Source organism: Balaenoptera ricei, chromosome 9 (assembly GCF_028023285.1).
Source record: "Balaenoptera ricei isolate mBalRic1 chromosome 9, mBalRic1.hap2, whole genome shotgun sequence".
Classification (NCBI taxonomy): Eukaryota; Metazoa; Chordata; class Mammalia; order Artiodactyla; family Balaenopteridae; genus Balaenoptera; species Balaenoptera ricei.
Window position 1 is genome coordinate 32614058 of NC_082647.1, and position 27078 is coordinate 32641135.

The window sequence follows — 27078 nt, forward strand, 5'->3', positions numbered from 1 at the left end:
CCACTTGACCTATAGACTGATTTTTTAATGAAAGAAAAGCTAGGTTGAAGAATATTTGTCATTATAACTGCCTCTTATCTAATGATTAAAATTTAAAGGCATGTTGACGCATTTGAGTTTATGGCAGCTGAGGACTTAATTTTTTAGTGGATAATTCTTTTTTGAATTTTAGAAATCTATTTCATTTCAAGTTGGTTTACTTATTATGCATTTTATATGTGTATTTGGTAGTAATGAGTCAATGGAGACCCAAAGCAGTAGACTATTTTTGAAAGTGAATGTTTTCACTAAGTTTTGACTATTTAGATTGTTGCTTAGAGACAAGTTTAATTTATAGTTTTCAGCTTAATATGATTTTCAGTGTAGTGTTTTAAATTTAGTTTGTGGTCCTTGTTCTTAGCTGCTTAAATCCTGAAAGCATCCCAAGTATAAGGCTAAGGTAACAGCTACATTATTCAGTAGGGTCATATTAATAGTCTTTGCTGTGAACCATGCTGGAGACCTGGGTTATTTTCAGCACCTTAGCCAAATGTGATGACTCTTAGACTATATTGCTATTTCTACTCTGAAAATAACTCCTAATGGACAAGGCACTATGGAAAACAGAAATCTTCCAGCTTTTTATTGTCACCAAAGAATTTAAGAGTGAAAGGAAAATGTAGATCTTTTTAGAACTATGTTTGGGAAGCTGACCAACATTCTTGTCATTCTGGGCTTTTCTGGAGCAACTAATATATAAAAAGTAGATATAAATTTTGTGGTCATGGTGATAGTGACAAGAAAAAACTTGGACAATTTTTTTGTTAAAAATGCACAATAGTGATGTTAAACAAATTAGCAGCTGGCACCTTGAAAATTGTGTTTCCAGGTGACAGTACTCAACGTAAATGCAAAAAAAAAGAAACGTTTTAGCCAATTTTGCTAAGCTTTCTTTAAAAAATTAAATTACAGTTATGTGGCAGCTCTAGAGTATTGAAAGTTTCACAGTATGATTTAGGTAAGAAATATTGTAGATTTAACACACATTACCAAATACATACTGAAGTGGAGACATTGTAACATCTTTGCTGTCCTAAAGTAAAACATTTCAGTGCTAGAACCTCACATGCACCAAGGAATCAAATCAAAGACCATGGTGTCATGAGAGGCACAAAAAATTTGCATTAGTAATCTGGAGAAGAAGAGTCACAGGCAGGATTCCTAGTGGAAAGATCTGGAAACATTCCACAGAAGGATGGAGGACTTGGGCAGGGAGACTGCAGGTAGCTGTGTACAAGTGCGGCGGGTTTCTAGGGTTCCCTGAGAGGGGGCCTGGGGCAAAGATGAGCATAGAAGTTTCAGTCTCAAGTATGTGCTTTAGAAAAACTGCTTAACCATTGAAGAAATACACAAAAATATTCCCCAAAGATCAGAATATAACTGAGTTTATCATGATGCTTCTTACTTTGTTTATTCTTAAATAGGTTATATATTTCTGTTTGCATCTGTTTTTTGGACTGTGTTATTGTTGCTATCACTGTTATATTTCCCACAGGAGCAATTTTGTTTAGAGAAAAATATTTGTCCTCTTCTATGATTGAATACATGCCTAGGCTAGACTGCCAGTTGGTTTTATCCTCTTGTGTTTCACATAACTTTATGAGGTGAGAAAATGGTTCACAGACTTAGTACTTAGCCATTTACAAATATCTGCTGTTGATCATATGCACAGCAAGGCCCTGGCTGGGACAGAGCAGCCTCTTCTTTCAAGAAGAGCAGTGTGGGTTTCATTTGTAAAAGCTAAGGTTTCTTAGCACAGTTCCAGGCACACTGTAGATGTTCCACCAATATTTATTGAATGAAGAAAATGAACACTCACCGAGAGGCTGTGTCATAATTCTTAATGTTGATTGGCTAACTAGAAATTTTACTTCACGTGTTACTAGGTTGTGATGAAACTGTTGGCCTGCCGTTTGTAGTAATTAACATTATAGATGTTAGAGGGCTCTTCTTGTTTGAGAACAATGACCCTGATTCTTATGGTTTTGGGTTTTCATTTTTATATTGTCCCCTTCTAAGCTGCTTTTCTCAATGATATTTCAGATACTTCACAGATTTTTTTTTTTTTTTAATTTAATTTCCAACATGGTTAGTTTTCCCTTTAAATTTTCCCACTTCAAAACAATGGTTGAGGCTGGGGATGCTTGGTGGAGGGATGGAAATTGCACCTCTCCCATCCCGAATTCTTCTAACAATAGAGTCAAGGCCAAATCACCCACTAGGGTGTGGAGGAGGGGATGGTTGAGAGGGGATCAAGAGGGAGATGCAGGGAAGTTTGGAAACAGGAAAAGGAAGTAGAAGGAAAGATTGGGCAGGGAGGAGGTTTGCAATAGTCTGCACATGTCTAGAAATGTGGGACTAGAATTCAGCTTTGAAGGTGCCCAGGAAGGATGGACAGTTTCTCTCCCTTCTGCGCCTGCATACTTTACCACCTAAGCACCGTCTAAGTATTGCTTTAGAAGGAGACTTTATTTGAATGCACTTGATTGTATTCTTCTCTGTTGGAGCTCCTTTGCGGGACTAATATAACATGGAAAAGGAAACTTGTCTTTGATGGTTAGGTAAAGAAATGGAGAACAGTTACAAGAGAGATGATGATAATGATGACATTGAAAGCAGAGGATTTTAAAAATTTTACTTTAATTTGTTAAAATAACTTGCACAAAATAATAAGACCATATTATTAATGCTGCGCACAGTGTGGTGCCATCCATGTAGAAATCCTGGTTTTAGAAAAAAAAATTGCTGTCTTGGAATAAATTGTTAGTAAATAACCAAATAGGTTGAACATGGATTTAAAATGTTATTATAGTAAGTGTAGTAGAGCCAACATTGTTATGTGGAATGGACACTTGTTTGCAAATGATTTGGTTTTGACATTTTTATATTTCATTGAAAAGGCAACAAGGTAATGCCAAAGGCCTGAGTTCTGCTACAGAAGGGCCTTGTAACTGTAAGAAGATCATTTAGTCACTCATGTCTCAGGTCTTCACTTGAAAATCAGCGTGCTGACCTTTGCCACCTGCAGATAATTGAAGTGATAGTCTTTAATGCATTCTAAGCTCCTTAAAGGACAATTACTGGATCTGGGTGCCAGCTCACACGTGAAAATGATCCATGTCCCACATAGGGGTGTTGTTAACATTGAAAAACTGAGTTAGATGGAAATAGACATTTGCTTTATCTGAGATGTGGTCCTTTTCTTTTTCCAAAGGAAAATTGGAGGCTGAGAGGAGATCTAAAGGGAGGAAAAGGGAGGTAGCTGCACTTAATTACCAGAGGCTGCCGCCCCTAACTGAGCCACGTTTGTGCTTTTCATTCCCATTTTCTCAAACTTGAAATTAATTACATCCATTACCAGGTTTCCTTCCTGACAGTCTGTTTACTTGTTGGTTTTACTTCCTTCTAATACACTGAGTTGCTTGTCTTGCATGACAGACCCCGGGTGGCATGGCTGATTTGAGGTGCATGGCCATGGAGAGTTGATCCCGAGTTCTCAGCATGTGGCTTTAAAGGCACACGCCAAGTTGCCCTACTTTAGGTTACTGTAAATGGTTTTTGAAAAATGAATGAAAATGATTGATCAGTTACTTAGTTGCCCCTAGAGTGGGCCATAACATTGTATCTTAGTAAGACTAGTATATCCGTTTACACATCATATACATGGTTTGTGTTATACTGAGAGAAAGAGGCATTTTCACACCAAAAGCGGGAGGCATATATGTTAGGTAAAACCATGTAAAGATGTAATACTCTTGCTGTCCTGACACTTCTAGTAGAGGTGAGAAAATAGAGTAAATATGGATAAGTAAGTTTAATATAGTGAGGAAAGACACAAAGCAGGGCATGATTAATTGTAAATAAACGAATAGAACCGACTCTAAGACTGAATTGAGAAAATGAGAGATTTATGTGTCTGGAAAGACATAAGGAAGTGGGATTCGAGCTGTGTCCTGAAGAAAATGGGATTCAGATGAATTAGAGGAGAAAGGAGGATTAGGAAGAACGAAATTAGAGGTGTGCAGCCCTGGTCAGGAAAACTCTTACCTCCCTGTGGAGAGAAATCAGGAGGAATAATCTCAAAGCAAGACATAACTGCAGAGATTTGAAATAGTTTTAGACCATGGAAACACATGCTTTTCATCGTGAAAATCCTTATAACTGGCCAAATTCACATCTTAAAAATACTGTAAGTGTTCTTTTTAATTTTTTCATGTTAATGATAGTGTTCAAATTTTGCTTTTTCTGCTTAATCTCAAGATGAGTTTCATTGCTTTTCCCTTCCCTACAGCCTTTTTTATTCATTCCCAAAGCGTAAACCTTGCTTACACAGAAAGTTCTAAATGCATTATTAATTATTAGTACCCACTATTAAACTGGGAGGAAAATACATTTCTGTTACTTCTGAGTAAAGAGGCAAAATCAATTTTCTTCAAATATTTCTCAAAGGCTTCAACGCATGACCTAAATTTCCTCAGTCCAGTAATCCAGTTACTCTGATGGTATGTGAAATCAGGACATTTGGTGTCTGGAAGAGATTTTAAAGATCACTTAGTACAGCGTTCTCATTTTACCGCTGAGAAACCTGAGATCCAAAGAGATGAAATAAGGTTCTTTCAGTCCATCTGCTTTCTTAGGTACCCCTCCTCCCTCCCTTGTAAATTCATTGATCAAATGTAGGCACAACCCACTAGATTTGAAACTGGAGGAGATGCTCTTGGTGTCTGTGGGAGAAGCCAGAGCACATGTTTGGCTTTGTGTCTGGTCACTAGATTTTCACCATAGCTGATGTGTTTGGGTAAAGATCTGAGGGACACTTCTGCCACTGTGACTCATAATAACTCCTGAAGGCTTTTATGGTACCCATCAATGTGCTCACCCCATTAATTCCTAAAGGATACAGGTAAGGGTCTTCTGGCCCTTTTTGGCTGTGACTGTTGAATTCCCTACATAAACCAAGTATTTTAGATTTGTTTCTTTCAGGAAGAGGTCGGGGGAGAGTGATAGTGGAGGAAACTTGGTATTGGCCTATGTTCAGTTCTGGCAATTTAAGATGACAGTTCAGCCAGGTTCTATTTTGTCATCTTACTCCCTTTCCCTCCCTCTCTCCGAGCCTATAGGAGAATATCCAGAAGAATGCCATCCCCACACCTGCCCCACATAATTCAGAGCTGTTGCAAACCGCTGTGTTGAACAGGAAGAGTTTGAGGTTGTGTCTCCTCTTTCATGTATATATGCCCCAAAGAAGTTTTTCTATCTGATGGCCAGACTCTGGATTAGTTTAAGCTGCCTGTGCCAGATTTTTAAAACTAGGTGTTAAGAAGTGCTTTTCCTAGAGTACTTTTCCTGGCAGACATCAAACATGACAGGCAGGGGAGTGGCCTGTGGAGCTGAAATCTACCAGTTTCTTTTTTTCCCTTTACTTTCTGAGTGCCTTGCCATCACTAAAAAATGAGATTTGGATTTTTCTCTGTTAATTAGGAAAAGCTGTTGCAGTAGTAATAAAGCTTAGTCTCTGTACATGTTTGCTTTGTTTTTTTGGGGGGTGGGGGGCATGGGTATCATGTTTGCTTAGGTGCCTTTATGGAGATCCTAATTTTTTATGTGAGTGTGGCATTTAGATCTATCCAGTCTTGTCTCTTCTTTTGAAAATTAGGTTTTCTAGTTAGTCTTTTAAAATATTACATGATTTATCACAAAAATGAGAGGATGAGAGGAAACTTTTGTAGGTGATGGATTAGTTTATGGCATAGATTGTGGTGAAGCTTTCCTGATTATATACTTATCTTCAAACTCATCAAATTGTATACATTAAATATGTACAGCATTTTTATATCAATTTTACCTCGAAGTGGTTTAAAAATTATACAAGTTAGAATAATTATTTTGCTCTTAAACCAAGAAACTTTAGTAATTGCTTTTTCTATATCTAAGTACTTTTGTACTATAAGGCTGTCAGGTCAGATAAATGACACTTAATATGAAACAATAATAGAGTTTTTTTAATGGGATTTTTGCTTCTGAGCTTCTTTATTTTTCTAAAAATACCAAAATGCTTTGAATTTATTTGTAAAATACTGAGAGTCCTAAGACCTGTAACATAATTCATGTACTTTCTTTTATCCTGTTTTGCCAGAATAGGGGATGAAAACATCAAGTATTGGAGAATGACCCTTTGAAAATATTCTTATAATATTTTTATGATTGAAGGCCAGGATTAGAAGTGTATTTAGTGAGGAAGTGGGGGTGAGACGTAGGGGAGAGAGAAGCAGGCAGACAGATGCACTCTATGTTTAAAATAATACATCACTTAATATATTTTGATGGGAGACAGATTTTTTTTTTAACATTCTCTGTAACATAATTTATGGTTTAGCAAGAATCCTTGTAACAGTGTTTCTTTAATGAATTTTCCTTTTTATTGACGATGATATATTAAAAAATAGAAGTGTTGGTTGCAGGTCACATGTTGTGATGTTGATGATGGAACCAGGGCAAGCTCTCCTGACTCTAATGTGAATCAGAATCTTGGCAATGTCTTTCATAATTTATTAGTTTTTAAAGTGAAGTGCTTTGCTTATGAAGCTTCAGGGAAACAAGGACAATAAAATGTACAATTAATTAAAATCTTTAGAACCACCAGCAGCAGCATTAATAAAACGTTACCATCTAAAGCACATAAGAATTGCGGCTAACTCTCCCATCTCAGTGGGAAAAACCAGGATAAAAGAGTCTTTCATCATAGTCAATAAACTGAGTTTATTGGACTTGGGCTGATAGATTTTCAAAGAAATAGGCTCATAGCCAATAGCCCTCCTCCCTACATAAAACATCTGGGTGCTGTCAGCTTTAATAATAACAGTCACCTGCCTTTATTTAGCACTTCATTGACATGTTCTTTTTTTTTAATCGAAGTATAGTTGATTTACAGTGTTATGTTAATTTCTACTATACAACAAAGTGATTCAAAGTGAATGTATATGTATATACATTCTTTTTTTATATTCTTTTCCATTATGGTTTTTCATAAGATACTGAATATAGTTCTCTGAGCTATACATATACAGTAGGATCTTGTTGTTTATTCATTCTATATATAATAGCTTACATCTGCTAATCCCAAAATCCCACTCCATCCCTCCCCCGACCCCCTCGCCCTTGGCAACCTCAAGTCTGTTCTCTGTGTCCCTGAGTCTGTTTCTGTTTCGTAGATAGGTTCATTTGTGTCATATTTTAGATTCCACATATAAGTGATATCATATTGCCTTTCCCTTTCTGATTTACTTCACTTAGTATGATGATCTCTAGTTGCATCCATGTTGCTGCAGATGGCATTATTTCATTCTTTTTTATGGCTGAGTAGCTGTCCATTGTATATATGTACCACATCTTTATCCATTCATCTGTCGATGGACATTTAGGTTGTTTCCATGTCTTGGCTATTGTGAATAGTGCTGCTGTGAACATGGAGGTGCATGTCATTGATAAGTTCTTGTTTAATCCTCACAAGAACTTTGTGGGATAGATGTTGGGGTTTCTTTTATATAGATGAGAAAACAGACTCAGATACGTTACAGAATGCTTCTCCAAGTATCGTCTTTGGACCAGAACCACCAACAGCAGCAGGAACACACAGAAAGGCAGATTCACAGCCCCACCTCAGAATCAAACTTCAAGGAGGGAGCCCAGCAATCTGTGTTAACAGATTGTTAATCTCCAGCTGATTCTTATGCCTGAATTTGAAAAGAACTGGGTTATAAGACTTAGGTGAAACAACTATGAATGGGAGCAGAATTTAAGCCCTAGTATATTGGACTTTACTATTCACAGGAACATCCATAAGTTAACCTTCCAAACAGGGGTCTCCCAGAACTATCCATCCTGTAGGCTTGCTATAGGTTTTTTTCTTTTTTTCCATCCTTAGCCCCTGCCTTTACAAACAACTGCTCTGTTGAATGTATGTGCAAAAAGAAACAGTTTTAAGAGGAAGATCCTTTTAAAATCTTTCTTCAGAGAGCCAGCTAGCTCTGGTCTCTTTCCCCTTTATACCACCATCTTCTTCCAGAAGGTTCTTTGGAAACTGAGAAGTGACCAGTTCTGGCCACACCTGTTTGGAAGTCCCTGGAATCATTTATAGGCTTTGTTATGTTTACTTCTGTGTCATCACAATGATAGTACGTTGTCAGATACATAGGTGCTGAACTAGTTCTCACTGGATCATTGATAGAATAGCACTGTTTTCATCTCTAGAATGTTGTTGGCACCATGCTGACAAAGTGTGCAGACAAATCACAGTACTTGGTTGCAGTTTTGCCATTGCCTGGTTGTGTGACCTGCGTGCATTATCCGACTCCTGAGTTGTGGTTTCCTAATCCGAAAAATAGAGGGGATGGTATCTATCTTATTAGATTAGATTTGGTTCTTTGAGAGTTCTTTGGAAACCACTGGGTGCTAGGCAGATGCGAAGGCATGTTCGGAAACGTCCTGAAGACTGGCTTCTGAGGTCGGGTGTCCTGAGACGTTTGGGGATGAACCTGTGTTCCCCTCCCTCTGATGGTGACTGGGTTTGTCAAATGAGTCTCCGCGGAAGGGAGAAGTGGGCTGTGTGCTGTAGGGGAAGCTGGGGCTGGGGACTCACCCAGGCCCGGCTGTGAGCACGCTAACGCGTCATCTCTCAGCTCCATCTATGAGATGGCTATCAGGAGACCTGCTTGTAGAAGTTGTTGTGAGGAAAGAGGGCAGAGTTGGAGACAAGAGAGTTGGGAACCAGACTTGCCTGACCACAGGCCCAGATGACTACATGTGGGTGGCAGGCCAGGTCTCTTACAAGCACACTACATGTGCGTGTGTGTGTTCGGTTGCGGGTAGCACAGAGCGTGCTTCTTCTAAAGGGGCAGCAGCTACTTGGCTCTACGGATTATTACCCTGTGGGAATGTGAATCTGGGGTTACCCGGTCATCTGAGTTTTGAGGGGAAGCCAGCGATCTGGATTTTTGGGTGACATCTTTAGATTTTCTTAGCACTGACTGAATAAAACAAAACACTTTGTGGCCCAAGTAACACACATCTGTGGGCCAGATTTGGCTGTAGGCTGCTAGCTGCTGGCCTCTGCTGCAGAGTGTTCTATAAACATGACCCGTTATTATTGGAAGTCCTGGAATTTATAATAACCTCACAGGAGCCTTTATGTTGGGGCCCTTCGAGCAATACGTTCGTGCTCTCTTTGCTACCCTCGCAACTTCTCCCCAACACACACTGGGCCTGTTTTGATACAAACTCCAGGGACTTTAAATTTATATTGCACAGTATAATTTGAAGAGATCCTGAAGCCAGGTGGGTAGGCAGGCTGGGAAAATAGATCTCCTTAGTGGAGAGATTTGGGATATTGGCACTGTGGTTTTTACCTCTCCTCCTAGAAGGTCAGACCGTGGATTGCTGCCCAACGGGGCCCCTCGAGTTTGCTGAGCCACTGGGATAAAAATGGTCCATTGCATACCTTTAGGAAGTTTTTTCATTTTTTAAAATTTGTGTTACAGAAGAAAGACTTTGATGTGGACAACCTCAGTAAATCAGAGCTTCGGATGCTCTTCAGCGTGATGGAAGGGGAGCTGGAGGCCAGAGACCTCGTCATCGAGGCCCTGCGGGTAAGAACCTTCTAGGGCCGAGTCCCATTTCTGTATCATTTTCTTTTCTCAAATGGCCAGTGGCAAAGCTGCTGCTTCTTAATTTTTGAGTCATATAGATTTTAAATGTTACATCAGGTTAAAATGCGCCCCTTACCCCAAATACCAACCCATAACCTTGATAAGCCCAAACACACACTGAGGTCAGATGGTCATTGAAAGGAGGGGGAATGATTCTAAACCGTTTAATTTGGGGAACTCGAGAATTAAGCTGTATGGCTTCTGAAATCCTTTTATGTTTCCCATATGTATTTGGTTAAAGACATAAGTTCTCAGAAAATTGGTAGCTTGGTATCCTAAACATATGTGAGGCCAGTGAGGAAAAACTAAGAGAATCATTTATAAAAGAAATTGCTGATAATAGAGGTTTTTTCCTTCCTGTATAAATTATGATTTCTTATTTTCAGAGACTCTTGAGTTAAAAACTAAACATTTATATGTACATATGTATCTTCGAATAGTTTTATTACTTTTTTCATCTGATCTTACAGTAATTTTTAACTTTCCATAATTTGCAAAGAATTATCTTCCAGTAAATTAGAATATCTCAGTAGAGTTTTGTTTCCTTAAAAATTATGTTAGAAAATCCTACATCAAGAAAGCTTAACTGGTCACTCCCAAGATTGCGCTTGTTTTGGTACGTGAGCCAAACTTAAGGTTTTATTTTTCTCTTTTATATTTAATACTTTGTATGTAATCAGGTGTTTCCTGGCTCTTGGTCATTTGACCGAGAGGGATATATTTATTACGCAGGAAGTACGGATTTATTTTTTTCACCAGGGAATATTTCCTCAAACTTTGTCTTAGGGAGTTTATTTTAACAAGTGAAACTCTGAGGAATGGATCGATAAAAACAAGGTTACCCCCATGGGTGCTAATATGGTGGGGAAAGAGATAACAGCGGTGGACGGTCAGACATAATGGAGATGGTGGACATGCTGAGAATCCAGTGGGGCAAGGGGCAACGGTTCCTGAAATAATGAGTTAAGTACATTTTCACAACCTGGAAATTGGTATAGTGGGGATAATAATTATTCTTCAATCTGTTGACAGAGAATGATGGCCTCAGAAAAAGTGGAGTGTGGTTATACCACCTCCACGCCAGTGATGAATTGAGGGTGTTGCTTTTTGAAGGACAAGAATTGCTAAGTAGACTTGTGCACGGTTTGATAGTGAGAGGTATTCTTCCTGTTCCACTTTCGAGACATTTGCACTGTTTGCCAGTGTGTATTTTCTTGAATGAACTTTGGGGGAGACAGGCTAAGGCAGTGCATCACTCAGATCTGTGACCCTCAGCCCAAGGAGAGAACAAGGCAACAGTCACCTGTGAGGCCAGTAGTGTAGCTTCTTGAGACCAAAGAGATGTGAGGGCTTCAGTTCTCCCTTAGGTATTTCTCTGTCCCTCTCTATTCACCTGTAAAAGGCATCAGCACTGTGGCATTTCCCTCTGCTCACACAAATGTTGGAGCATTTAGCAGAGTCTGTGTTTTTATGTAGCACCTTAGCAACCACATGTATTTCTCATTTTTACTTAATTGCGATACTTTCAAACTTGAGCAGAGGTAAAGGCTTGCTAATGATCAGGGCTTGCCGAACTGAAAGTTTTTCATAGAATCAAAGCATGTTGGAGCTGCCAGGAGCCTTAGGTGATATTCTAGGTCAGGATTTGCATATCTATCAGACCTAGTTTTTCATTTTCATAAAATACTTTGTATTACCCTTTTACTATGCTGAAATGAAATGTATGGAAAATTGCATATGTAAGTAGGCTATGTTAAAAATAACCAATACATTGCCCTAATTGTGATACAAAGTAACAGGAGAGTAATTTATAATAAAATATTAGGTGTTTCAGGCATGAAACTGCCTGAATAACTGCTCAGCAGTATAACTGCTCAGGCATGACTATAGTGGAAGACATGATAAAATAGATGGCTGTTCCCACCTATTCTTATAACATTGACATGAGTGCAATCATTGCAAAAGAATCCTGATCCACACATGCCATGTCATTGACTTAGGTACAGGGAGCAGATTTACTATTGGTGAGGTGATTTTTCTGAAATGGTGAATGACACTTGGTAAAGTTCCCAACAAAAGCAGACATTTACATGAGAGTTGAATGGCTGAAAAATTTAGTGTTCGTTAGAACTGAATTAAAACAACTTGTTTATGTGTGAAAAGAAGTTACTCTTTAGGCTCAGATAGTCATACTGAAGGTTCTAATGAAAGGAATGAGCAGACGGACATTTGAAAATTCTGGGGACTTCGGACAGTTCCTGACTGTGTAGCAAACCCCTAGCCCTGCTCCCTAAGTGCCAATCACTGTGAAAACTAATTGTTCTTGCTTATTTCCAAGACATCTAGGGTACTGCCCCTGTGGAGGACCACTGGCTGATACCAGTCTCTTTTATTTATAGACTGAAATCAAACAAACAATAAGGAAGCCCAAAGAGATTGAGACTTCTCAGGTTGAAAATGTGGCATTCCAGAACTTGGCATGTTTGGAGATTCTTAAAGCCTTTCGTCCCTTTTTAAAATTGAGAATTGTGATTGATTTGTTTAGATCATTGCATTTTTAGGAGTGGGTAATAATGTCATTTTCATATACCTGTCGTAGCTGTGGTAGACTCACTGTGGTGATTTACTGATTGACTATTCCCTTGGGGGCATTAGTTGGAACTGGTGAAACTAGTGAAATATTTACTTGGGTCCAGATGTGTCCTTTAGTTACCTTTTCCTTTAACAGTAGAATATAATTTAGTGACTGGCTAGTGCCCCAGAAAGAAATTGGGAAGGAGAGAGAATGTGAAACTTTTATTTTTACTTCATATTATAAGATAAACTTATTCCTAAATTAAAAGTCAAAATCTAAATTAGTAAACAGTATTCAGTTGGGAGAAATACATTTTGTTTAAAGAAAAAGTCAAAAGTACTTTCTCAGTATAGTAAAGATTTTTGAATTTAATATGTAAATTGTGATTTTTTTTTTTTGAGATACAAGATGCCTAATTTGTGCCCTGAATTTTATTAAAATTTAGAAATGATTTCTGTTGTGAGGCATTCAAATTCTTTAGAATTTTAGAAACTTTAGAAAGGTATTTGAGACCAAGCTATTTTACTTTTTTAATCATGTTATCCTGATGCTCTTGATTGTCAGCTTACCATGAAAAGTTGCATAGATCCTTGGATTAATGGCCATAGACTTGTCAGGGCAATCTATAAATATGATTTTGGGGGAAGGGTGTTAGGAAATTACAATATATATTTTGGTATTTTTACTGTTTTCAGATGTTTAAGGTAAAAATATTTCTCAGTATGCTTATGACTTTATAACAGATATAATATTCAAGACATTAATTTTTATTGGGAAATTATATTTTAAAAAGAGCAATTTAGTGGAAAATCTGAATTGCATAAAGCTGCTTAAATGTAATATGTTTTAATTTTATCGCATAAGAAATATTTTGTTTCTCAATGATTTCCCCCTCATTCACATAAAGTAGGAATAAATTGTTGAATGAATATATTCTATATCAAATAAAATCTAGAAAATACTTTGGAGTTTAATAAAGAATGTGTGCAACAAGAAGCAGCTGTATTTTCTGAAAACCAAGATAGACACACAGCCTTTTTTTTTTTTTTTTAACTTTTTGGGTTTATTTATTTATTTATGACTGTGTTGGGTCTTTGTTTCTGTGCGAGGGCTTTCTCCAGTTGCGGCAAGCGGGGGCCACTCTTCATCGCGGTGCGCGGGCCTCTCACTATCGCGGCCTCTCTTGTTGCGGAGCACAGGCTCCAGACGCGCAGGCTCAGTAGTTGTGGCTCATGGGCCTAGTTGCTCCGCGGCATGTGGGATCTTCCCAGACCAGGGCTCGAACCCGTGTCCCCTGCATTGGCAGGCGGATTCTCAACCACTGCGCCACCAGGGAAGCCCCAGACACACAGCCTTTTGAATCAAATGTAATTGAATGTTCAAGGTATGAATATCCAACTTAATCCAGAAATCATTATTTCAATGCTCAGTGTTTAGTTTGTGGAATCCTCTGGCCCTCACTCCCTTTTCCCTCTTGCTACTAGTATTTTTACCAGCATCTTACTCAAAGGGGAGACAAAGGCAGGAAGATGAAAATGCTGTAATTATAAAATTTTAAGAGTTAAAATTGTTTTAGCCTCCATTTTTACAGGGTCTAGCTTTCTATCCTTAGCATGAGTTTATGTAAATATTATATCATTGAAACAATGAATTCCTTGGGCAGGTAGCTCCAGATTTGCCTTCTTTTTCCATTTGGATTAGATAAATGAGAATTAACACTATTAACAGACATGGCAGTTCTTCATCCTAACCAATAGTCACTATAGAGTGACCGTATAATCCAGATTTTCAAGTCTTATTCGCACTGAAACTTTAAGAAGTTAGCCAGTTTCACATTTCCTCAGATAGAAAGCATTTGTAGCCCTTGTATCATAGGGGATATCAGATTATAGAATTGACTTGTGCAAGCAGCTGCAACAAAGAGACCCAAAGTATAAAAGATTAAATAAGTAGTTCATTTCTCACATACCATTCTGGAGGTGATTGATCTCTGCTGGAGGGGCAGCTCTGTGCCAAGTGGTCGTTCAGCTACTCAGGTGGCTTATTGCTCTCCATAGGGAATTAGCGTCCTCTGTACGGTTGAAACTTGGTCAATGCCACCTCCACATCCCAACCTACGGTGAAGGGTGGGGGCAAGGGAGGAAATGAAGGAGAAGCAACTTCCTGTAAGCAGCGCACACATGTGCATTGGTGAGAACTTTTGTGGACACTCCTAGCTGCATAGGAAACTGGGGAATGTCACCCTCTGGCTGGCTACATGCTAGTGCTGTGGGGGAAGGGAGGAGCTTAGAGGACCCCTAACAACCTAATACAGCCCATTATCTTGGTGTAATGTTACCGTATACAGTGTCCTGGGATATGGCACAAGAAGATCCTTCTTCCTCCTTCCCTCAGTAAATATTTGTTAAGTGCCTACTTTGTACCAGGCACAGAAAGTTTGAATGTCAGTGGAGCTTTATTACAATGCCAAGATCGTTCCCATTTAGAAAATTCTTCTATCTTGACTTTATATATTTAAAATTAATTGTTCTGAGTAGTGTCATTTGGGCCGAAGTTATACTTTCTCAGGCGGTGACTCAGTATGTATTTTGCCTAGAATATGTTCCTTTTTGAAAACCTGACCTTTCCATTGGGTTCAAAACTCAATTAAAAAAATTTTTTTTAAAGGTTTTGTTTTAAAGCAGGGTTTCTCGCCCTCAGCACGATTGACACTTGGGGCCAGGTGTTTGCTGCTGCTGCTGTTGCAGGGAAGGGGCTGTCTTCTGCACTGCAGGACGCGTTGTAGCCTCCCTGGCCTCTGTTTGCTCACTGGATGCCAGCAGCACCTCCCTAGTTGTGACAGCCAAAAAGGTCTCCAAATCACCCCCATTTGGGAAACACTGCTGTAAAGTAATACTGGTTAAGGAAATGCTACTTTCAAAACTATATTTGCTGAAATAAATGTAAGAACTTTAATGATTCAAATATATTTTATGATCCAGTGATTTTCCTGTGAAATATTTTTTCTCAGAGCTAAAAATTAATCTGAAAATGCCCATTTTAACAAATTTCATGACTGTTTCAAAACACGCCACAGATTTAAAATTGCATTACAGTTTCTTAGGCAGAACTTAAATGTTTTATTTTTAAAATTCAAAAACCTTTATGGCTGTATGGCTCAGTGCTGGAAACTTTACATAGAACAAAGTCAATCTTTTTAAATAAAATGGAAGCATTAAATAGAATAATGTTTCCACTCGTTTTGAAAGCAGCTGCGAGTATACTACAGAGTACTGTGAGGGTTTTCCTCATATGACTTGTCTGCTAAATAATGATAAAAGAATAACATTCTGGTTTCAGCTAAGTAAAACAGGCAGCCTTTTGTATTTCAAAATTCTCCTATGATTGCAGGCAATTGATTGACCAAAACGTACCCTTTTTTGTGCTGTTTATTTTAATTAACGAATGAATTTGCTGAGCAGAGCTGAATTCGTGAAACATAAATTGTTTTCTTCCCCGTCTGCTGAGATAACGCCTTTGTTCTATGTCTAGAAAAAGGAAGAGAGTTGACCAGACGTTGTGTTTTTTCTGCAAGCAAATGAGTTTTTCATAATATACAATAGCTGATGATTTTTAAATAGCATTGTATTTGGTCTAGTAGGGCAAACAGGAAATATTAATTTTGATTTTTCGGAGAGACTTTATTTGCCCTGTTGAACATTTGCTATTAGTGAAGGAAAAAAATAGAAGACTATCAGGCAAAATACTGCTTTCTTTTTAATATTAGGGATAGGGGATGAAGAGATACAAACTATTAGGTATAAAATAAGCTACAAGGATACATTGTACAACACAACAGGGGATATAGTCAATATTTTGTAATAACTATAAATGGAGTATAACCTTTAAAAATTGTGAATCACTGTATCGTACTTATAGAATATTGTACAGCAATGGTACTTCAATAAAAAAAATATATAAATGGAATCATATGGTAAAAAAAAATGAAGGTAATGATGCCACGAAAGCGAAGTGTTTATCACTACCATTTAATACGCAACTGATGTCACTCAAGTAACATTTTCTTCCTGATTATTAATAAATTAGCGGGATATCTGTGAGAACAAACTAAAGATGAAGCTTTCCCAGCTCAGTGATGTACCATTTGATCCACACTGGGTGCAGGATAGGTTCAGGGTTACAAATGGTATGAAACCAGGAATGTACTTTTGTACACTTTGAAGATTATCATAATTTGTGGGACTGTCAGTTCAATTAACTGTTACTTTAGAATTAGTTCCTTGTGATCTGAAAATAAAAGGTGTTCGTTCCTTTGATGCATTCTGATAATATTTCAGCCATCTCATCTTAACCCTCAGTGGCTAAGCTACGAGTCATGGGTTCTTGTGGGAATTTCCTTTGCCACGTATATGACTAATTCTATCTTGATTATAAGAAGAAACAAGGGTCTAAAGCAGTACCCAAAGTTCTACCCTCCTTCTCTTTGGTTGTGGTTACTTTGGGAAGAAAAGAGGTTTCAGGTTCTGCTTTTCAGTTTTCTGAGTCAAAATATAAATAGTTGTTGAACAAATAAGAAAGGAAAGGCTATATCCCATATTTCAAATGTAGTTGGACAAGGTGGGGAAAGGTGAGGGGATCCAGCATCCGTTTCTTCAGCAGATGTTTATTGTCTTCAGGCATGTCCTGGGCTTCGAGGGTCGTGACCAAGGGGTATGCTTTCTTTCTCATGGATCTTAGAGTCTAGTAGGAGAGATTGACATTAAACCAATAAACACAATATCTAAGTACAAATTATGATTATGAAAGAAAAGGAAAGAATGTTAACGAGATTAAGGGTAGCTTATATTGGGTCAGAAAAGACTTCCTTGTGGAAGTGATGTTCCCTGAGACTTGAAGGAGGGATATCCTGAGCCCAGTTGGAAGAAGGGTGTTCAGGCAAAGGGAGTGGCACATTCAAAGGCCCTTGGAGAGGAAGGAGCTTGATACTTGATAGGAACTGCAGGAAATCAGAGAGCAAGCAAGAGTGGCACAAGATCAGATGCAGATGGCGGCTGGGGCCAGACCATGCTGGAGGGCGAAGGCCGTGGAAAGGCTGGATTTCATCCTACCTGAGGTGGTCAGCTGTTGATGTGTTTAAGCTGGAGAATCCCAGTGATTTGATGTGCTGTTAAAGTCATCTTTTAAGAAAATGCAAAATTATAGTGTATTCTATTTTTTTGTATCAGAAGTTTAATTTATTAAATGTAAATATTTTTAGCTTATCACCACTTTCAAGGGAAAGATGACAAAGAACACCCTAACTGTTGGGCAGACAAAAGTTTGTAGGAGAGCCATAGTAAAGAGGTAGAATGTCATAATGGTTGTCTTAGAAATGTGAATATCTCAGATGCTTCCAAATATTGCCCTTGAAGAGGGCATGGAAAATGTGCTTCCTCGTTACTTTTGTCTCTTAGCAATGAACAGTGTTTTCCTTCAAACAGTTAAGATGAGCTGATTATGGTTTTTAGTTAAGGTCTTGTGCACCTGAGATAAGATTGATAAGGTAAATCCTCCACATGAAATTTTTTAAAAGGCAAAATTCTATCTTCAGTTGTATTTTTTTTCCCCCAATCCAGTTCTCCTCAGTTCAGCTTAGATTTTTAAATTAAATGAGTTTTTTGGTTAAAAGACCTCTTCTTTCATAACTTAAGATTACTGTAAATATCTAAAGACCTATCTGTTATAAAATCAAATTCCTTTTCAGCTTTTTCACAGAGGGTTGGGAAAAGTAGCAGAAGATTGCTTCACATAGTGCTAAAGATGACCTGGCAAGAATGTAAAATACATTTCAACGCGGTCGGAATTTGTTCTCCTCCAGGACATCTATGTTGGCCTATTTTAAGTGGACCATTACAGGGCTTATGCTCACATAGTTACCCCTTACAAAAATAAAATGCTAAAGCCGACAAGCTCTCCAGCAGCCCCGACCCCTTCTCATGACATTCTTCCATGGAAAACAGACCGTGGACAGAGTCTTCTCTTGGTGTCAGGCACTGCACTAGGCACCTTACCTGTATTAAAGTGGAGTTGCATCTCCTATGGGCATTAGGTTTTAATGGTTAAAATAATGCAGATAGTAAGCCCTTGGGAAGCTCTTAACTTACCAGTAAAGTACATGAGACATAGTTTTGTATATACAAGCCTGAGTAGTAATTTTTATGCACAGCATAGGTTGATTCTCACCAAGTTAGAAGGAAAGGACCATCTGTGTGCTGGTGTCTGGGCATTGCAGCTCTTCTGCCTTTAAGGAAGACTTTAAATCCCTAGGTAAATGGGGCTGGGTGGGTGCTTTCGTAGCACATCTCTCTGGCCTTAATGCAAAGTCATAGGTTTGTCTGAATTCTAAGGATTAAACAAGGTAATATGCTACAGCACCTAGCAAAGGATCTGGCACATAATAGGTGCTTGAAAAAAGTATTTGCATTTGAATCTCAGTCTGTGTTGGTAGAAAATATTTCCCCCTGCACTTTCTCCTCCTCCTCACACTTTGAAAGTTATAGGACAGACCTTGGTCACCTGCTTCCTATCTAATAAAGTGGGCATTGCTTCTTATTTCTTAGGGTAGAACTCTCACTCCTCAAGTCAGAATTGGCCAGATGGAAACTAAAGCTAATCTAGGCTACTAATTTATCCTTGCAGCCCCTAAGGCAGGCAGGAAAATAAGCAGTGGTAGGAAATCAGATGGAAATTTTGAACAATCAGACCACAGGCTGAAAAGAGGTAGAGTCAGCAGCATTTCTGGGGGCTCCTGGGGTGGCTGTACGGGTCCTGAGTGGAGAGAAATGACTTGTCAGGTATCGTCCAGACAACGTTTTCTAAAGTAAAATTATCCCCCGCCAAAAGAGGGCTTAGCAATTTTGGAAATTTCTAAAGTGTTTTGGGAATAGGATAATACGTACTGTTAATTATTTTTAAAAGTGACGTTTTAAGTGTATAGAAATGGTGGGATAACAGTTAGACCTATGAACCGTTATAAATACTTATCCTACAGCTTGTCAGTCTGTTTCCCACATCTTCATATTTAGGCAGCATACTCTTTTTTATGCTAAATCTTTGATTTTCGGTGGCATTGCTTTAAACTTGGCATGAATAATTCTGTTTACAGCCACCTTTGTTCCTGGCCATCTAAAAGTGAAGAGGAGGGAGGTGGTTCAATCCTTTCAAACTATCATATGATATCACTTATAGGTGGAATCTAAAAATGGATACAAATGAACTAATTTACAAAACAGAAACAGAATCACAGATTTAGAAAACAAATTTATGGCTACCAAAGGGGAAAGGTGGGAGGAGGTGAGGCATAAACCAGGAGGTGGAAATTTGCAGGCATACCCTTCCGTAGAGAAAATAGGTAATCGATAAGGAACAACTGTATAGCACATAGAACTCGACTCAACACACTGTAATCACCGGAAGAGAATACATAAGACTGGTAAGAGTCTGAAAAAGAATATGTAGACGTCTCTCTCTGTAAGTGAATCAAGGGAATGTACACCAGAAAGAAACACAGCATTGTAAATCAGCTATACTCCACTATAAAAATAAAGATAAATTACAGAAAAAAAAAATCCTTTCAAACTAAAACAATTTCTTTTCTACAACCTCCTTCCTTCACCCCATGATTGTGGTCTAGGCAGTAGGCAAACTGAAATCAAGAAAAGGGTCAGTTCCATTTGACTCATGCTTCCAAGGAATCCTGAGGTTTGCTGCAGTTTCCAGCAAGCAGAATTTGGAGCAGGACGTGGGGATGGAATGGGACTTAACATTACTGAGTTTTTATTATGTGCTGGGCACTTCACATACATTATCTCCTGTCATCTGTATGAAATCTCTTGATCAGTTATAGTTGCCCACTTTAGGAATAGAGAAACAGCCTCTGAGAATCAATAAGCCATTTTCTCTCTGACTCCTAACCTTGGCTCTCACCATGCCTCTGCTTCAAAGGAAACATTAATGACACTAATCATTTTCCTGGAGCTGGAAGCTGTCATTCATGGAATCTTTATCTTACTTTAAATGCTGTGAATTCCCAGAACATTTCCCACACACCTGTAGTCAATTGTAAATATCAAAAGCTGCACAGAAATTGAAACTACACAGAAATTGTTGTTGGAAAGTCTTCTGTTTAATCATGTGCTGTTCCCTCCCAATTGACTGCAGGTAATTATAAACAGAAGTAAATCCGGCAAGACTTCTAAGATCTTATTGAATGGCAATTATGAAAATATAGAAGAGCATCATTGATTTTTTTTTGAAATGTTTTCTTCTTCTCAATAATTATCACACCAAGTACAGAAAAGTTCTGTAATAAGGATATTCTCATCTTCTGGATGAGAACCTTCTGGAGCATGTGTGAATGCTGCATGACCCAAATTTCCATTAAGGAAATGGAGATTTCTGAAACAGACAAGGATGAGGTACCTAAGGAACTGCTAATTCTATCCTGATCATCTTCCCACGTTTCAGTCATTGTTAAATCTCTCTTGTAGTTACATTTCATTTTTTGATATTTTTTTCTCTATTTGATCAACTTGTTTTTCTTCTTTCATTTGCATCTGAAAAAAATGGCAGGAGGTAAATTGAGCCTTTAAATAGGAATTTAGTTTGGTTTCCATGAAAGGCTGTTGTACTGATTTCCTTGAGTTATATAATCCTTTGATTTTTTTTTCTTTTTTTCCAATTAATAGAAGTTGCAGGGAATTCATGAGAATGGATTATGCAGCCAGGTATTGATGATAGGTTCGCTACCAGTGAAGAGTGTAATATTCTTAATAACTAATATATTAAAATGCAGATGTATCATTGTCCTCATTAAAAAGTTTAGATTTCCTTTCACAAAGGCTAAATCAACAGAATCTAATAGTTTTAGATTTATTTTAAATAAACCTCTAAATAATCCCTAAAAATTAGAGTTGACAATGATTTTCTATTAATGTGTCTCTCTCCATGAGTGCCTGGGGGTAAATCTTTCATAGACATTCTGAAAAGTGCATTGGGCTTCCTTCTGTAGTGTCTTGACAAAATAGTGAGACCTTACCGGTGGAGTTCAGAAGAAACCTTCCATCATCTCTGCTTGGTTAGATCCATGCATTTTGTGCCTGTTTGGGGAATGGTAATATGATGGGAGTTTGGTTTGAAGGAATGGTGGGTCAGACAATTAATGGAAGAACTTCAGAAACCCTTAACGGGAATTGTTAATATGTTAACTTCTTAATAAGTTTAAATGTCAAACAGTTGCCTATTGAGATTAATTGTAGGCTCTGAGGTAGGAAAGGATATGATAAAAGCAGTGTTTAAGGGACATTATGTTAACCACTTTTGGAAGTAGATTGACAGAAAAAGGGAGAGACGTTATCTGAGGAAGCAATTACAATTGATATTTATTAAAGTATGGGTTCTGTAAAACTCTGAATTCTAGGTTATAGCTCTAAATGTAGCTGAAATGCTGTTGAGTATTAAAGGGACTCGAATAGATGGAGAAGAGATTGTGAATAAAAAGAACTCTTCCAGCATAATAGAGCATTCTCTAACTTGTGACAGCAACCAGTTATTTCTAAAACAATTTCAGTGTCAGGGTATAAACTTTTTTTTTTTTTTTTAATTTTAATAAGGATATTGTGTTTATGCCCCATGTGAATCATGCTTAAGTAATTCAGACATCAACTCCAGTTCTCCCAGTAGCCTTTTTAGTGCTAGTCTTTCAACATTCATCCAACAAATATTTATTGAGTGTATTCTATTATGCCTTGTGCTGGACACTGGAAAGAGTGTAAACTAGCCAGTTCCTGTACTCATGGAATTTATTGTCTAGGAAAGGAGAGTAACCGTGATTAACAAGTCCCGTTTGTGGTTAAGTATAGCAAAGGAGAGGTACTGGGCACTGATTATGTACCATAACTGTTATTTTTCTAAGACCCGTTATAGAAGGTCATGTAAAAATAGGGTCAGAGTAAGAGTACTAATAACTTAGCAAAATATTAACATCTGTAATATATTAAATAAAAGGAAAATAACCATGTTTCTCTGGTTTGGTCCCTATCTACTATGTGTCCCTAGACTTTGTGCAACTCCCCACGAAAAGTTGTTTCGCTTTGTGTGTCAGCTGCTATGCTCTGTCTCCTTCTCCTCTTTCCTTAGATGCAGATGGTGACCTCATGAATTTCTTGCTTTTCAAAGTGGATATTAGTCTCCCCTATATAGCATTCATTGGGTTACTTGAGATTACAAAGCAGTACTGCTACTTGTACCGCTGACTTTATAGAGGTGTTTTTTTTTTTTTAAAGCTCCTTTTATATTTATTGAAGCCTCAGTTCCTTAGGGTTCTGCCACAACTTTAGTGGGGGTTAGGGGAGATGAGGACTAAAGTTGTGTTTTTCTTAGGTTAAATTGAATTCTTTCCTGGGGGGTTCTGTGTTGACTCACAAAGAGAGGTCCCTTGGGAGGATTTTCCCTCTAGAAGTGTCTGAATCTTGTGATCAACACTCTAGAAGGTCCTAACCTATGATCCTCTCTGCTGGAGAGGAGAAAGGATGCAAAGATAATAACACGTTCCTGCTTTGTCATCTCTTGCTGTGTTACAAACCACCCGGAGACGTAATGGTTTTAAAGAACAACAGTCATTTATTTTGCTCACATGTCTGCAGTTGAGGCTGGGCTTTGTAGGGCCAGCTCACCATCTGCACCTCATGTGGCAATGGGAGTAGGGTAGGGGGGCGGTTGGAGGAGCTACTTCAAGATGCCTCCCTCATGTTCTCGCTGCCTGCTGGGAGATCAGTGGAGACTATGGGCTGGGGGCTTGGGTTCCTCTCCATGGGCTGCTTGGGCTTTCTCGTCACAAGGTGGCTAGGATCCATCAGTGAACATCCTAGGAGACAGGAAATAGAATCTTCTAGTGCCTTAAAGTTTGGGTCACAAAGTCACTTTCCATTATGTTCTGTCAAGCAGTCACAGGAATCAGATTCAAGGGGAAGAGACATAGAACTGACCACCTGGGAGGAGTGTCAAAGAATTTGGGGATAATGTTTCAGAAACTCCAGAAAAGTGATACTTACTGAGCCCTATGTGCCAGGATTACTATTTAGGACTTTATGGAGCTTATCTCATCTATCCTCAGCAGTCTCCCTTGAAGGAGATGTAGTGTTATCTCACTTGAAGGCTCGTGGTTAAGAAATGTGTTCTGTGTCACACAGCTGATAAGTGTGGAGCCAAAACTTGGACCCAGGCCTTTCTGACTCTAAGTGCATCTTCCTAACCACTCTCCTGTACAATGTAGTGGAAGAGAGCTGTGCAATGGCTACTAATTATAATGCAAGGCAGGCTTGTATATTGGAGTAAAGCATAAATGAAAGAGTTTTAATGAAGATGGATGGCTTCTGGGAAGAGGTGGCATTCCAGGAGTCCTTTGAAGAATGATTAATTTCTAGAGCAATTAATAATTAGAGCAATGAGAAGTGGGTATGAGTCAGAAAGACAGCATGAGCACAGGATGTGTGTGTGCTCTGGGCAGAGTGAGGAGGTAAGGGGGCCTGGAGCACAGGCTATGGACTGATGTAGTAGGAGCTGGGACAGGCTCTGTCAAGGAGGTTTTGAAGGCCAAGCTGAAACATCTGTGTGACTAATAGGATAGACAGGGCAGAGTCCCTAAAGATTTTTAAGCAGGGAAATGGACTGACCCTGAGGCATTGGTTTTCTTTTTTTTAAAAAATACATTTATTTATTTATTTTTGGCTGCGTTGGGTCTTTGTTGCTGCACGCAGGCTTTCTCTAGTTGTGGCGAGCGGGGGCTACTCTTCATTGTGGTGCGCGGGCTTCTCATTGTGGTGGCTTCTCTTGTTGTGGAGCACGGGCTCTAGGCACGCAGGCTTCAGTAGTTGTGACACGCGGGCTCAGTAGTTGTGGCTCACGGGCTCTAGAGTGCTGGCTCAGTAGTTGTGGCACACGGGCTTTGTTGCTCCGCGGCATGTGGGAATCTTCCCAGACCAGGGCTCGAACCCATGTCCCCTGCATTGGCAGGTGGATTCTTAACCACTGCACCACCAGGGAAGCCCCCAAGGCATTGGTTTTCAAAGTGTGGTTTCCAGGCCAGCAGCATCTGCATCACCTAGGAACTTGTTAGAAAAGTTACTGTGTTAATTGAAAAAGTCAGACAGAGAAAGACAAATACCAAATGATTTCACTCATATGTGGAATCTAAAACAAATGAGCAAACAAAAGAAAAACCTCATAGATACAGAGACCAGGTTGGTGGTTACCAGAGGGGAAGAGGAAGGGCATTGGTGGGTGGGCAAAATGGGTGAAGGGGGTCAACTATATGTTGGTGGGTAACAACTAGATTTGTGGTGGTGATCACACTGTAACGTAGACAGATGTTGAATTATAATGCTGTACACCTGAAGCTTATGTAAGAAAGACATGCAAATATTTAGCCCTGCACTATAGACCAACTGACTTAGAAACTTTGGGGGTGGAACAAGGTATATTCTCTGATCTCACAAGCTCTTCGGGTGATTGATTAGTGCTCAAGTTTTAGAACCACTGATCTAAGGGGTGGGTGGACACTCACTGTAAAGCAGGTATGTTTTATGTAACATAAAATCAGGGTGCACTTAAATCCCTGGTGCTGATTAATATCCCTGAAAGCTGGAAAGGCTTTCTGCTCAGTAAGCAGAATGGCCAGCAAATTGGTGGCTATTGCTGATTCTAGTTGTAAAGAGACTTTGATGAGAAAAAGACAGCCAATGGCTGGTCTCAGGACAGCTTCTCCAAAAGCCGCCATCAAGTGACTCAGCCCAGACATGTTTTCAAAGAAGCTGTGGGAATCATGCTAAAGGAGCTTTTGTGAATTGTTGGACTAAAGTAAAACACATTATCAAGACATTAAGAACTGTGTGTAAAAAATGGATATTCTGTTACAGTCAATGTGATTGTTTTATTTACTTCTTACACCCCTGATTGTTCCACAGATGATGTGAGGTGGCTTACAAGAATAAAAACAGCAAGATGGAAAAATATAAGTACGCAAAAATCAAGATTAGGAGTTAAAACAGGGGCACACAAGCCTTGTAGTTATAAGACCCTTTCCTCTAATGAAATCTTTCTTGGGGGCCCAGTACATAAAACAGAAGCTGAGCCGCTGAGTTGAAGCAGAAGTTGGGGTTCTGTGCTGCCTGATGGGAAAAATAAAACAGTAATGGGCAAGTTACATGATTTGTGTTGTTCATAAGGAAAACTGCCATGGCGGTCACTTCCTCAGGGAAGGCAGACTCTTGGTTACTGCGGTTGAAAATTTCTGTAGTGCCTCTTCAGATAGGAGGTGTTTTCAACAGTGTCCACATAAAATGTGATAGCTGGATGTAAATGACTGCTTTTGCCTACCATCCAGAGACGTAAGTGAGAGGCAGGATGCTTAGGTGAGGTAGCCAGGGTGGAAGTGAAGGGGGTTGGGTGGTGGGAGTGGGGCAGGGCAGCAGTGGGTTAATGCACAGCTTCCCTGGGGGTTTGCTGTGAAGGAGGCAGTCAGTAGACCCTCTAAATAAGCAGATGGGCTGTGTCACCTTCACACCATTTGCCAGTGTGATCTCATATCGTTTGCTGCTGTTCCTTGTTTAATCAGTTCGTGTACACGTTTTTCAGACTGAACAAGTCATTTATATTCAAATATGGTTAGGCAAAGCAGTAGCTCTAAAAATTTGAACATGGGACAAAAAAGTGTGAAAATGGTTTATATCGGTGTTTCCAAAAGAAAAGGAGAATTAATGTTAAATAATTATGGCTTATAACATTTTCTAAGAATGTCTGATGACTGCCTGTAACGAACATTTTTGTGTCACAAATTTATGAATGTCCTTTGTAGTTTAAGTACTGTTAGTTGACATTAAGCACTTGTATGTACCACATTATAGCACTGTAATAATTTCGCTAAATATTTCCTCTAATCAACTGACTTCAGTTTGGAAGTTCATAAGTTTGAAAGCTTATCAGTTTTCCACATGCTTGGTTTTGGACTTTGCAGTTCCCTTTATTGTACTTTTCATGCTTTGAAGACCAGTTTGTGCCACATTTTTTTCCGGCACACCTCAAATGGTTTAAAATGTTACAAGCACTTTGGTAACCCTGCAGTCTAGAATTTCGTTACTCATTTCTTTTCTTCCTGCCAGTGGATTGTGTATGGATTTTTATAGGGCCTTGTTGCTACTCTCTGCTGTGTCTCTAAATGGATAGTATGTTTTCAAATTGAACTAACCAGGTATAACTTGGTAAATATTCACTATCATTTTTGCTTCATAGCAAGTTAGGCTACATTACCTGAACTAAGCTAACTACTGTACCCTGACTAAAAATGAGAGTATTTTTAGTGAGACAAACAAGCTAGCTTTTAAATCTTGACATTTTTAACCAAAGAGTGAAGATTCCCCAATAGGAATAATAATGGAGAAGCTTTTAAACATTTTTATTAGTAAAAATTATTAGAATTGGAAGTTTATACCAGCTTTGTAAAATGTAACAATTTACAGGCTATTCAAATGTCTCTTCATTAATCATTGTCCTAACTGTATAGATAACATTATATGATATTTTAAAGCCACAGTTTTTGTTTTGTTTTTGTTTTGTTTTTGTTTTGTGTATGATCTATAGGACCCATATGGGATTAGTCTTTCTCTATGACAGTTTTCCTCACTAATAAGTGAGTTTTAATTCTTCATGTACTAGAAAGTTATACTA

At 38.7% G+C, this 27078-nt stretch overlaps 1 protein-coding gene across 4 annotated transcripts in view; it reads left to right on the forward strand.

Moving 5' to 3' along the window:
• Window positions 1-27078, forward strand: part of CTTNBP2 (cortactin binding protein 2) — a 161602-nt gene that overhangs the window by 2171 nt on the left and 132353 nt on the right. For all 4 annotated transcript variants that reach the window (XM_059933528.1, XM_059933529.1, XM_059933532.1 and 1 more), the window contains exon 2: window positions 9576-9683. In XM_059933528.1, coding sequence (XP_059789511.1) covers window positions 9576-9683 — 108 coding nt within the window. The remainder of the gene's footprint in view (window positions 1-9575; window positions 9684-27078) is intronic.